Source organism: Tigriopus californicus, chromosome 10, assembly GCF_007210705.1.
Source record: "Tigriopus californicus strain San Diego chromosome 10, Tcal_SD_v2.1, whole genome shotgun sequence".
Taxonomy (NCBI): domain Eukaryota; kingdom Metazoa; phylum Arthropoda; class Copepoda; order Harpacticoida; family Harpacticidae; genus Tigriopus; species Tigriopus californicus.
In genome coordinates this window covers 16,274,979-16,289,522 of record NC_081449.1, presented here as the reverse complement: position 1 = coordinate 16,289,522, position 14,544 = coordinate 16,274,979, and the positions used below count along the sequence as shown (strand labels likewise).

General features: G+C 46.9%; 1 protein-coding gene across 1 annotated transcript; it reads left to right on the top strand.

Annotated features, from left to right (window-relative positions):
- Positions 1-6,959: 6,959 nt before the first annotated feature.
- LOC131888744 (uncharacterized) lies at positions 6,960-11,249 on the top strand. Its single transcript, XM_059237669.1, has 3 exons — positions 6,960-7,534; positions 7,590-7,702; positions 7,759-11,249. The coding sequence occupies exons 1-3, from the start codon at positions 7,366-7,368 to the stop codon at positions 10,054-10,056; spliced, it is 2,580 nt and encodes an 859-aa protein (XP_059093652.1). The 5' UTR covers positions 6,960-7,365; the 3' UTR covers positions 10,057-11,249.
- The last annotated feature ends 3,295 nt before the right edge of the window (positions 11,250-14,544 follow it).

Here is a 14,544-nt window from a genome sequence, read left to right as displayed (position 1 = left end):
AAACCTAATTGAGTGAATGAATGGCAATTCCCATTCATTCACCCACACACAAACACCACGAACACTACACGTGCACCGCAACCAAGGAGCAACAGAGGAAGTCACACCTTGGTTCGAAATTCCTGGGAGATAAGAACGAGAGCAAACTAAATGCGTCTGTTCTCAGCGAGCTCCAAAACAGGAATCTAATAGGAATAATAATTTCACGTTGTGAACACTGAACCACACGATTGCGAAAGATACTACTTTTAAGACTTAAAACAGCGACTCTTTGATAGTCTTATTAAGTGGTGCATCGCCAACATTTTCAACATTTTCAACCTCTACAACGGCACATCTTTTTTTCTCGCAAACTCGTGGTTACTCTCATTATTAACCTATTTACTCTAGAGATACAATGGTTACCATTCCATTGAAGAATGGTCTATACTAGCCCATTCTAAAACAGTTAACACTCCGTCTTCTGCTTAAATAGTTTGAGGAACGAGAGCACTCACAAGGTTGGAAGTCGGAAAATTTTTGTCGATTTTTCCTAATGTATGCTTCCTCACATTTATTATTGCAGGATCAAGTTTCGACTTAAATCAAAATGCTTCTCAAGAGCGATACTGAATGTTCTAGTGGCAAACTATTGCAGAATTAGACTCGGGCCGACCTGACCCAGCCCACTAAGCCTGTGAATGTCTGAAAAAAGGCCCAACGGCCGATTATCAAGCGCTGTCAAGTCTGTCAAGCAATTATACATCAACTCCCTAGGTACACGAAAACCCTTCCCTCAGGCTCTGTCAACTTTGAGGAATATGCCTAGAGGTGATGGTATCTCAACGCCTCAGTTATTTCTTGGACGTCGGCAACGTGGTTTTCTTCCGTCACTTCCGGAAGCCCTTTCTCCAATCGATCTCCACGCTGCTGTTGAAAAGTGCAAAAGAGACCAACAGGCAATCAAGATCTCGTTTGATACCCGGGCCAATCCACAAGTGTTTATTTGCTAGTCAGCTGAGTGGAAAAAGGCTGCAATAGCAGAGTCGACATCGAACATGCATGAATTACAGATATATGGAGGGATGATCCAAGAATACTATAACCCTATAGTACGATGAACGACGATGACAGTTATTCACTTGGCTCGTGTCTTCGTTAGTGCCCCGTTTGAATTTGCCGCTCAAAAAACAAAACCAAACGAAACGGTGGAAAGAAGCGTCCTGATTGGTGGAAGCAATGTAAACAAAGGGATTCAAAGGGAAAACAAAGGGAAACAAATTTCCGCAAATAAATCTCCGTTTCTTCTCATCCATCACGTGGGCGTTTCCCCGTTATTCGTGAGGAAGCCCTCGTAGACGACGACTACGCCGAGGAGGGGCCGGGGAATCCGATGGCTCCGGTCCTGCTTCGACCAAATCCGGACAAATAGTTGAGCCGAGACCAAGGTTGTTATATATACGCCGAGACGAGAAAATCGACGATTTCGCCTCATATCAGTATATCAGTCCCGTGTTGTGACTGGAGAACGTCGGACCGGCCATGATTCGTGCGCTCAAGGATGGTAGAGCCCGACACCCATCGCTTAGAGAGCGGATCCTGAACTGCGATTCGGTCACCGACGGCCAGAGGGGGTAGGGCAAAACCACCGGCACTAAGAAGAGCCTGTCGCTCGGGCGTTGCCAAGTGGGCTTGATGAAACGATGCCTGCCAGAGTTCCTCAATGTGACGATCCCTAACGTCCGGCAAAAGCGCAAAGCGCCCGTAGATGGCGCCCGAAAAAGCCATAGGGCGGGCTAAAACCGTCTGCGGGAGGAGTAAGAGTACGCCACAACAGGAGGGCGATTCGGAAGTCTTGAGAGTTGGACTTGCCGTCTAGTTTGGACAAGAAAGTCTTCATGGCTTTGACTCCTGTCTCCGGCAGGCCGTTTGACTGAGGATGGTATGGGGAGGACGTTACGTGTCTGATCCCAAATTTCTTGCAGAATTCAAGCAAGGGGCCACGAAACTGGGGTCCACTGTCCGGCTTAATCACTTCCGGCAACCCCACATCAGTGAACCATCGCAATAAAACATCCACAATCATGTTGGTTAAGGTGGCATCCAACTTAGCGACGAACGGAAATCCCGAGTAGCAGTCCACCATGCTGAGAAATGTTGGTCCCTCCAAGTCAAACAAATCCACGGAGATATGTTGTATGGGGAAACTGGCGACTGCGGCCGCCATGAGAAGGGGCTCCACGGGTAGAGAAGAAAGGCGCGACTGGCAAATTTCGCAAGAAGAGACTCGATGCTTAATTTCGTGGGCTATTCCCGGCCAAAGTATGTATAGCTGCCCAGCGAGGGTCAAAGTCTTCGTCAGGCCGGAGTGTGACGGATGGACACGTTTGATGATCTTCGCACGAGCTCGCCACGGGACGACAACAACATTTCCCGCAAAGATGAGGTGCCCTTCGCAACGATACTGATGAAAGCGGCCACAAAATGTGGTGAGAGAGAGCCGCTGGCAACCGGTCATCACCCCGTGCCACGTAGCCGTGGAGATGCTCGTAGTCGCCACCGATCTTTTCTATCATGTCGCCAATGAGGGAATCTTCTGAATTGACCGCTCGGATGGGGACCTCGCAGGACGGATCGGCAGGAAAGAACGGCGCGCGAGAGAATGCGTCGGCGACCATGTGCTTCTTTCCCTCGGCCCAGTTGACATCGAAGCTATGGACGGCCAGGTGCTCTCGAATCCGTTGAAGGCGGTCCATGTACTTTGCATCGGATTCGCCGAGAGTAGGCATACTTTGTTCACTTCTAGAGTCACAGTGAGCATCCGAAGCCCACTCTGCATCCACTCCAGTGCATTCCAGATCATCCATAGTGACAACGGTCATCTCTTCCCTGATTTTAATGGGGACGTGATCCAGAGCAAGGATTGGCTCAGGTTCTGGAAGACTCAGCAATTCTGGATTGATTCGTGGAAAGCTCTGCGGTAAGATGCCAAGCGCAACACAGTCCCTCCATCCAATGAGTGGAGGACCCGTCAAATGGCTCTGATATCGACCTTAGGCCCCACGAGGCCACTGGGCTCTTGGACCCAAAGAGAGAAGGTAATATAACCGTTGTTTGCGAGTCGTGATCCACTAGCCGTAATCAATCCAATTTGATTCTTCTCCAGGAGATGATGAAAACCTTCCGGAAGAAAGGAGAGAGGAAAAACTGATAAGACAGCCCCAGAATCCGGCACCACGCAGACCGTCAGTGTCTCGTGCTCGAGGAAGCAAAGTACGGTCGTCCTTGGCGTCCTCTGAAGGCCCGGGTCAAGGAGTTCTCTAGACATGGAGGTGGACAGTGGTTAGAGGAGAGACAACGAAAGGGCAATGTGCACTAGCTCTTCAGTAGGTCAAAAAACGTGTGATTTTTGTTAAAACCTTGCTATTCAGCTCAATAACGTTTAACACTGTTATTTTCATCACTTTGTCTGGTGATATGTTGTTATCGAACTGGGTATTTAATGTATAAAATAACCAGAAATGTAAAATAGCCAATGTACTACACTATTCTAATGTTTAATGCCTCCCTTCTTAACACCATTCTATTTATGGTGATTACTTGAACTGAAATCTAGTTGCTTTTGGCAGGTACACAGGCTTACAGGCATTAAAAATATAATCTAAGAAGTGTCATGATATATACAGGGTCGTGCAGGTAAATTGGGACAAACTTCAACTTGATCAAGATCTATAACGAGTGCAAGTAGACCAAAATAATTTTTTATAAAGGTTGCGTGACTACATTCAGCTATTCAGCTTTTCATTATTTGGGTTAAATTATCCCGGACAAATATGGAACAAACAAAACGATCCGCAATCATTGAGTTGGCCCGCGCGGGCAACGGTCCTGCCACCATTGCCAAGGCCCTGAAGTACCCCTGCAGCACCGTCTAAAGGGTCTACAACAGCTTCATGGCCAAGAACAAAGTCTCCCGGAAGACCCACAAGCCTAGAAATGACAAAAAGCGAAAGCCCATGTTCTTGGCTGGCTTGAACAGGTCGATCAAGGCCTCGCCAGGCACCCCCATGTCTGTGCTTGCCAAGAAGCGCAATGTGGACAGGTCGACCATCTCCAGGGCCATCAACAAGGACCTCAAGATGACCTTGTAAAAGTTGTATAAGAGGCACATCTTAACCAAGAAGATGAAGGCTGTCAGAGTCGAAAAAGGGACCAAGTTGCTCAACAACATGAAGTCCAACGGCGGCCGGTTGGTCTTCTTCTCTGACGAGAAAAACTGGACTGTTGACAGGACGTACATGTTCAGAATGACAGGCACTTCGCCACCGACAGGTCTAAAGTCCCCCACATCTTCACCACCAAGTTCCCGGCCTCCATCATGAACCTGGGGGTCATCTGCAGCAACGGGGCCATCATGCCCCCGGTGTTTTTCAAGCCCAAGGAGAGGGTGGGGGCAGAGAGGTATTGCAACGTGTTGGCCGAATTTGTGATCCCATGGATGAAGGAGGTGGCCGGGGAGGCCGAGTTCATCTTCCAGCAGGACTCAGCACCGGCCCACAAGGCCAAGAAGACAATGGACTTGCTCAAGTTGGAGAACGTCACTTTTTGGGACCCCAAGACCTGGCCCTCCAACTCGCCCGACATGAACCCCCTGGACTACTTCTTCTAGAGAGAGTTGGAGAGGAAGGTCTGCAAGACTCACCACAACAGCATCAACAGCCTGAAGGCCTCCATCAACAAGGAGTGGGCCAAGGTCTTCCCCGCGGACGTCATCAAAGCCTGCAAAGCCTTCCGAGGCCGTATCGAGGCCATGCTTGCCGCCAACGGAGGCCATATAGAGTGATTGTATAGTAGTCTGTCTCCTCTACAATATATATATAATAAAAATTGGTCTACTTTCACTCCTTATAGATCTTGATGAAGTTGAAGTTTGTCCCAATTTACCTGCACGACCCTGTAGTTTGTACGGGCTAAACAACTAAGAGTCCTTTTGAACAATGAGATAAAAGTGTCCAGTGAGAAGTCTTTGTTGCAAAGCTCTTGCACCTTATTAATTCTGAAGGATGGCAAACTTGAAGAATTAACACAAAGTTGTGTTGACAGAAATAGATATGATACATTTAAAAAGAGGTAACTCAATGGGCTTTTTCAAATGTATTTCATAATCAAGAGACCAAATTACACAAAGTTCACACCCATTTAATATGCATCAAGGGTTAACTGATCATTTTTTAGTTTTCTTCATTTCTTCCATTATGATTGATGTAGTTATAGGCCAGGTCACCACGCAAGCCAACAACTTTCCAGTTTAGGCTCAAAATATGGAATGGGGTCCCAAGGCCTAATTACAAACACTTCACTTTAGTTCATAGGAAATAGGAGTATGGGTCCACCTGTTCTCTCAAGTTGGAAACAGGTTGCTGATGGCCGTCTGGGGATAGAGTTGGAATTCTCACTGGCTTTTTACAACATTTTTAAGAACCTTTCATGCTCTCTCCGGGTGTCATGGATGCCGTTGACAATGTGGGGACTAATGGCCAATAAAATGATTCATCTTTGTTAGTGATATGAGAGCAAACAAACTTGGCTTGTCAGTCACATCAGTTATCACATAGAAGAGCAAGAGACACCACTTTTGAAGGAAATACACAATCGACATTCTATTACGCAGATTCACAAGCAGGCAAGCTGAGAGACACTCACTCACAAATACTCGCTGCATGCCCAATCATATGTCAATCACTCAACTTGTTCAAGCTGGTCAACCTCTTTCCTAGTTTGAAGGAATCCGTATCAAGCTCCCTAGGTTGGTTGCATTCACAAGTCCTGATGACAGGTCTTTGGTCTTTGAATGGCCGAGTCCTGGGAAATAAGGGTGGGAGGTCTCTGGGCTGCATAGAGTAAGGCTGTTTGGGTCACAGTTGGGGACACTTTGTCACTAATGAAGGATCATTCATGCCTTTCTCTTCAGTTTTGAGTCCTTTCTGGATCTTGAGATATAAGCAGATATTTTCGTGGCTTATCCCCTTGACCGCTTGACCGCTTTGCCTTATGCCTCAACCAATCTGAGTTGAGAATTTCGGTCGACGCAGAATTTAATTGGTTCTTGGAAGGGGTTAAGCGGATAAGCCACGAAAATAGCACCTATAATGTTTTCAAAATGTAGAACAGACAATCAGAGGACATTGGATTAGATATCTTCAATGGCTCTAATCCAGTGTGAGGGGACGAATCAGGTGGGCCAACTTCTTGAAATGGTTTGACAAAATGGTAGTGAGGTCAACCCAAGGGCGGGTCATTGAGCAGAAGTCGCACACAATGATTTATAAGCGGATTTCACCTCAGATTTCATAGGGTCAGAGCACGGCCCCTTCAAATTTAGCCCTTTCAATGTCTCGCAGCTGTTGATTTCTAGGGTGACTATGTGTCCAGGGTACAACCGTCCTTGTCCGGTTTAATCACGCAAATTTGTGCCTCATCTTTGATGACCTCTGCAGTCAGCAACTGGACCACGTTGATCGCCGCTGCATTGGCACCGGTTCCGTAGTTTCCTGGAGCTCGACCCCGCCAGCCTCGTCCTCGGTCGCGACCTGTAGCGTGTCCTTGACCGTGGCTGGGCGTAGCCCGGCAATATGTCGCAAAATGGCCGGTTCTCTCGCAGTGATTGCAAATGATAGTTCGGCTGCAAGGAATAAGCGACCTCGAAAGCTGTGGCTGCATCCAGCAAATCTTGCAGCGAAGGATTCTTGAGTTTCAGTAAGTCGTATTGTAACAACGGCCTTGCCGAGGCCATGCCGAGGCGGCGAAATATCAACCAATCGTCTTTCGTCATGTTCTCGATTTCAGCCTCCAAGCTATGCGTCTTCAGAGCATTGCAGGCTTCTCGAAAAGATTGTCCGTGTGACATGGACACCTTGAACCATGGAACTGATAGCTAGGGAACGATTACAGCTGATTTTTTCGGACAGCCCCTATACAGAAGTAGGCACACTGTCCAACAGCTGAAAATATGAAACGAAGAAGACGAGCGCTCAATCTGGCGCCACAAACAAAAGCTCAAGTGAAATGGGGTACAAATGCTCCGTCCCGCATTGCAATTCCGGTAACAAACGCCACCCACAAGTTCCAGGGGTGTCAGTGCACTCATTCCCCACCGATCATGACTTGAAACGCCAGTGGATTCGGCGAATTCATAGCGAAGAATGCTAGTCACCCACTAAGAATTCGAAAATATGTAGCCTCCATTTCGTCGCTTCTGACTTTGTTGTCGAGAGCAGAGACAGCAATAAAGCCCGTAATCAAGCCATCACCAACCCAAAAGGCCTCATCAGGAAGATATTGAAGCCCGTTGCGGTCCCAAGTCGGTTCCCCGGTCAGCCAGATTACATGAATGCAAAGCCAACAACTCAAAGAAAAACAACAGCATTGAGCAGTGAAAGAAGAGAGACTGATATTGTGAAACTTACTGAATCGGCCAATCGTTTTCTTCTTGCTGACAAAGTTACCGGCATCAATGAACTCAAAGCCAAGCTAAAGTCGGAACTGATCCCAAAAGGTAATCTCCCAAAGAGTTTTGAATGAGATTTTTCTTTGAACATTTTCCATTACAGGCATCTTGTACATCGAGACTGCAAATGACTCGATCACATTTTACGAACTTCAGTGCCATCCAGGTGCAGCGGCGATAGTCAAATTCACTGTCGTCGTCAAGTCAAATCTCCAGGTAAACGATGTCTTGTTTAAATCTGTACCTTGCTTAGATGTTTGCTTTCTTTGTAGCTATTACTTTTTCTCAAGAATGAACGTATGTCGACCAACAAAGTTTCACATCTCCTCAGTAATGGTTGCATTTGGTCTGTTTCGAGTCTTCAAAATGTGCTCGCTCACATGAAAAACGTGCTTCCCGAACAAATTGAAGACATTACCAACGTCCGGAACACTATCATAGACAGGATGGAGTTGTTCAAGTCTCTTGCTCCCGATTCCGCCAAGGCTGCTTCGATGTCTTTCCTCCAGGAGCAAGTCGAGCTATTGTTGAAGGAGAAAAATGGAAGAAAATACTCGTCATCATTGTTGGCCTGCGCTTTGCTCTGGATGAATACAAGCCCGGCCCTTTACAAACAGATTTTGAATGATGGAGTTCTCGCTTTGCCATCAGTTTCACGTTTGAGGAGCCTATCGTCTGGACTTAATATGGAACCCAAGGTATCAACGTCGACTCTCAAGTATTTATCTGCTCGGGCATCAGGATTGACATCAATGGAACGGAAAGTGTTTGTCATGGTGGACGAAATTTATGTCGCTCAAAGAGCAGAATTCGCACATGGCAATCTAAGTGGTATTGGAGAAAATGGATCCGTCCCTAAAACTCTGGTCGGCTACATGGTTAAGAGCATCGCCGGAAAATTTAAGGACATGGTAGCCCTATATCCATGTACAAAACTCACAGCAGAAATGCTCGAAGCACAGGTCAATGAAGTACTGAGGGCACTGGACTCAATTGGATTCGAAATACTTGCCCTTTGCATGGACAATGCAACTACAAATCGAAAGTACTTCAAGAAAATCCTATGCGATGGCGAGCTCAAACCATTTATTCAACATCCCATCGATCCTAACTTGAAGCTTTTCATCTTCTTCGACAGTGTGCACAACAAAAAGAATGCATTCAACTCATTCATGAACCGAGAACAGTTCATTTGTCCTCCATTCGATGGTGTTGAAATTGGATCGCCGAACTTCAGGCACATCAGAGACCTTTACGACAAGGAGTGCGGTCAAGCTGTCAAAATTGCCCACAAGCTCACACAAAAATCTTTGTGTCCAAATTCGATCGAGAAAACTAGTGTCAGTCATACTGAAGCAATTTTCCACGAGTCTACCTCAGCTGGGCTAAAGTTTTATAGCGCCAAGAATCCTTCCTGGATTGACACCGCCAAATTCCTTGATTTGATCCGAAAAGCGTGGAATATTCTCAATGTGAAATCCAAGTTCATGGGTATTGCCAAGCTTGATACCTATCGTGAGCCTATCGACAGTGTTGACCACGAGAACCTCAAGTTCCTCCAAAGGTTCGTGGACTGGATGAACGAGTGGGAAGCCAAAGCACCAAAGAAAAATGGCTTCACATCAGAAACCTTTCTTGCCTGGCGGCAAACATGCTCTTCTTTGGCAGCTTTTGCCATATATCTCATCGAAGACCATGGGTTTGAGTACGTGATGCTTGGAGCTCTCGAATCTGACAGCATTGAATCTAGGTTTGGCTGGTATCGTCAGATTTGTGGTGCGGTGTACTTCTCCTCTATTCGCCAAATTCTCTCCGCTGAAAAGAAAATTCGCATAGTCTCGTTGGTGAAGTATGCTAACATGGACATGACCGAAATAAGTGACGTCTGCGCTCTCACCAATGAAGAGGTGGCTCTTGAAAAAGCGGAGTTTGTTGATGCGGCTACTGAGATTGTTGAACACTTGGGAACTGTGGATTTAAACTGTGAGCCAAGCAATGACATCAATAATCTCGTCTTCCTCATTGCTGGATTTGTGGCCAGATCCTTGATAAAACGGGCCAGATGCGAGGACTGCAAGACCCTTTTAAGCAAAGCTGACCAGCCTCTTATGGATCTTGTTGATGTAAGCCAGACTCCTGACAACGAAGAGACCATGACAAAAGAAAAACTTTTGATGCAGATCAATCGCGGCGGCCTCTGCACTCCAAGTGACCTCATTTTCATGCTTTGCTTACATCTGTGGTTGATTTTTCGTTTGATTTCAAGCTCGGCAGTGAAAAATAAGTTGGTCCTCAGCGAGAAACCTTGGTTGATATTTGGTCTTGTTGCCTTCGACCTGCTCAACGATAAGCCCGATATGGAGACCGTTTTCGAGCACCAATGTGAATCTGGTCATCAGTTTCATGATCACTTTAGAGTTGCCGCGACAAAGATGCTCAATATCTTCCTTAAGAATGAGGCAAAGATGATGAATGACAAGATTCGTGGGACAAAAAGAGGCTCGAACACTACCAACAAGTCAAGCACGACTAGAAAAGTTACTAAACTGTCGTCAAAATCATTAAAATAATTATATCGAATTCTTATTGAGTGACCAAACATTAAAGGCAGGCTCAAATACACTCAAAACTCATGCTTTGGGAAATCAAGATGTAATTTGTTCAGCTTTTTGCTGATTTGGAGATTATTCCTTTTGTGCTATTTTCTTCTCTTTTGCGCGCGTGTGACTACTCATGTATTCACGTCAAAACAAGCAAGCGTTCCCTAGCTATCCGTTCCATGCCTTGAACCATGACCAGCTGCATTGGAAGATCGGATACACCTCGAGAAACCTGGCTTTCAATATCTTCAATATATTTTCAATAGCATTCGTGCATCGTGGACGTGGATGCAGTGCCAGCAGCGACGAGATTGGCATGTCCCATGTCGAGTCGCGCGAGAAGGTATGAGTGTTGCTCCGGTAACGAAAGAGTGTCCATATTGGAAGACAAATGATAAGACTTGAATTTTCGCAGCCACGCAGTGAACTCCTGTGGCGAGAAGGTGATGCCAAGCTCGACCGGCCTGAGGCCCATCTGTTTCCGGAACATGACTCTCGGTGTCGTGGTTGAGACGTTCGTGGTGGGGGTCGGGGTTCGCGTCATCGCCGCCCCACGCACTTGTTGTTACGCAAGCTCCATCTCATCGTCAATGGCCTTGATCTCTGCCACAGTCTCGGCGCTGGTGTCAGCCCGGCCAAGATCCTCAAGATGCTCATCGACCTCTCGGATTGCGGCCAAAACCGAGCTAACCGTGTCCCGAAACGCAGCGTCGTCCACGGTGAACGCATCCCTGCTGGCAGTCTCCAGCACGGACTTGACGTCCAGAAGAACTGCTTTTCGACATACCGCGAGTTTTTTTTTGATGGTCGGTACTGAGGGAGGCGCCATGGTGGCCTCGATGTCCCAGTACTGACCGAATGTGTCTACCGAGGGAGATGACGAACACATACCGTGTTGTATCCATTATTAGTAGAAAAGATATTTCATGATAACTTCATGATCTTCTCAAACACCTTCGCAATATTCAAAGTGAGAGAAATTGGCCTATAATTACTGGGGAGCGACTTATCTCCCCCCTTAAAAATTGGAACAACATGAGCTAACTTTAGTGAAGATGGAAACTTGCCCTGATCCAAGATGCAACGCATCAAGTACGAGAAAACAGGAGCAAGAACCAGTGAGCATCTCATCAGAAACTGAGATGTCACCCCATCAGGACCAGGAGAGCTCGAAAGCCTCAGGTCCCTGATGGCCTCTAAGGCATCTTGATCTGTGACTACAAGATCAACTAAACGCTCAGCTTGACTAACCATGTCAATCTCAACAGACTCATCTTCAGAGCAATGGGCTGTTGCTCCTAAGCTCAGTGGAGTTGAAAACACACTAGAGAACTGATCTCCAAGCATGTTGGCCATAGTCTCTACATTGTCTATGGCTTCCCCATCAACCTGAAAAAGCCCTACAGGGCGTTTGATCTTTCTCTTGGATTTTGCATAAGAGAAAAACGCCTTCGGATTCGACCTCACCTCTTGAACAACTCTACTTTCCTTGTTCAACTGATCGGTCTCAATATTTCTACCTTGGATTAAATCCAACTTTCTTTGAAGGCTAGCCACGACTACTGGATTCAAATTGCTCTGGAGACTTCTTGCTAGTTTGCGTGTGATTGTGATCAGAGCTAGAGCTAAAAGTCCCCCTCAAGAACCATCCTAATTTAGATAATTTAGATTCTCTCGCTGAAAGATGGGTGCTAAATTGGATGAGGTTCGTTGACCTTCGCCCATTAAGGCGCTGCTGTTGTAGCGGTCTGAGATGGGTACACAGAATGGACGCTCGACCAAAATTGGATGTCTGCGAGGTGTTCGAATTTTTTGGGGATCGATTATACTGGTAATGGACCAAAAGGAATTCCAAGGTTTGAATGGTAGTTGCCTTAATAAGAGGAGAAACATATGATTCAGCAACGCTTTGGATCAAGAGTGTCGTTTCATGTGGTTATGTTCGAGTAACCTGACCTCCTGCAACGTTCAGAGAAATTGTTATTTTTCCCGAAAGACGAGCATTTTTAAAGAGATCGGTCGTCATCAGTCCCTTATTTGCACCAGAATCTAGCAGACTTCCATCGAGTAGGAATTTTCTCTTTCGTTTGTGGATGCATTATAAAAACCATGATTGTTCGGGAAAAAACCTTCATCCTGCCTAGCCAACGGGGGTTTTGGCGCCAACTTTCCGGAACAAGCTCGAGAACACAGTTTTGCCTATAAATAAAGCTCAATCTATCACTCCATTGATGAGTCATAAAGTCAACTCCAACCTCGCACGTTTGTCTGTATGGACCTATCTATCGTATCTCTCTCTCTATAAATACATATATAGCAGTCTAGTTTCGGTCGTCTTTGCAAATCCGAGCAAGTAGGGATAAATCAATACAGTAGCCAGATATCGAACCTTTGGATTACGAGATCAAGTGATGATGATGCCCTTCGTGATCATTGAGGTCTCGTTATGCTCAAGTATCTGTATCAATCCATCTTACTCTGATGATTTGTCACCATGGAAATGCCACAATGATTTAAGTTTGTTACGACCGTTACGACGAACACGCCGCCATGAACTGAAAGTGATTTAAAAACCTCTTAGGATGCCATGAGAGAATCGACAATAAAAGTAAGTTAAGCTTTCATTCACATTGATTGCTGTTCAGACTTTCGATTTCAAACGATTATGCACCAATATGTTTTTGGCTACCTTGCACCTTTCTGTTGATGGGAGATGGTTTTCCAATGACTTTCTACATAAGTGGGCCAATGCTAATACGTAATGGCCTTACTGCCGAAGTGGGCCCAATCCAGCAAACCGTACGGACAATGTAGTTGTAGTATCTCCTACACTATCCTACTTCGGCCCAACTAAAAGAAAAAGAGCCAGTCCTGACTGAACTTGACTTCCGGGTCTGCTACGATGTTTCAAACCCTTGAGAACGGTTGGTGGCCCTGAAAAGGGCCGGTTGAGTTGGCTTTGGATGGTGAAGCGGGAGGTGGATGGATGTCGCCTGCCTATACGTGGAGCGACTCTGGACGGCAAGGGAATGAGGGTGGGGCAATCCCGTTCGACGAGGGCCAAATGCCTTGGCGCCAAATCCCCGCACGAACCGAAGGGGATGACGAGGCGGAACCTACGGCAGGAGAGGCCGTCACCGTCGCGCACAGGCATGACTTGGTCGACCAGACGACTGGCCGGTGACAAGAAAGGTGGCCACTACATCACAGTTGAGCAAGCTATTTGGTCGAGAGAGAAAGAAATATGGATTCACCAACGTGTTTGTTTGAAATGAGCCATTGACATGAATAGCCAACTACTTACGTTGGATGATACCGGAGTGGCAACCAGGCGATCCGGGCCAGACGGTACAGCACGTCATTGAGGTGGACGTGCGTTGACCTCAAATAGGTGTTTTCAACCAAGACACCTCGGAGAAATCCACCCTCTCGATCAAGTTGATGACCGTCCTCACCCCTTGGCCGACCTTGGTGATTTCGAGTACATACTCAATTGCCTGGATCCGGATCAGGATACCGGTGTGGCAATACATCGCCGGGCAAGACCGCCACTCACGCCGCCTGGTGAGCGCCGCTTGAGGCCAGCTTGTCCCGAGGGGAAGTTGGCCACCTCCCTCGCGTCAAACAATTCGCGAGACCGCCACGGCCCCACCCACCTACCCTCGGTGATGTCCACCAAGTAGGTGAGGCGGAATTCCATTTGGCAGCGCAACCACTCCGTCGGACGGCCCCTGGCCAAAACGGCTGCGATGGCCTGCTTGAGGGCAGGATCAATTCCCCGGCGATCCCCCCAGGTCGCCCAGGAAGTGCAGAAAGGCGTTCTGTCCAGGAACGAGTCCGCATTCTCCCACACCACTCCCTCCTCAAAGAACTCGGACAAGATGAAATCAAAGCGATCGCAAAGGATTCATCGGCATGATGGAGCAGTCAACCAGTCAGATGGGTCGTTAGAATACGACTGAATCCAAGGTTGGAATCTGCGCCTTTTTACCTACGTTTCCTTTTTGAGGCTTGCCATCCAAACGCAGTTATGGAATGCCACATTTTAAGCTATAAAACATACAACAAAAGGTTGATGAAGAAGCAAATGGACATGACGACCGCTTGTGCATCAACACATGCATAATACACTACTGAGCCCCTCACATACCTTGAGGCTAGCAAACTGCTCCTTGAGACTTTAGTCAAGCTACAAAGGCTTAATTATGTCATGGCCGAAAAGCGCCACACAAATCTGACGCGTCACCATGCACATATGGCAACCCTACCCTTACCCTAAGCGAAGCGGGAAAAAGGGCCAAACCGGTGTAGATTTCCAAATCAGGACAAGTTCGACCGGTCCTTAAGATAATATGTGAATTTATGATTGAATGATTGATTGATTGGGCGGGAATGGTATCATTTGATCGATAGGATACGCGAAAAGCAAAGATGCTCAGCTCCGTTTTGTCGAGGAAC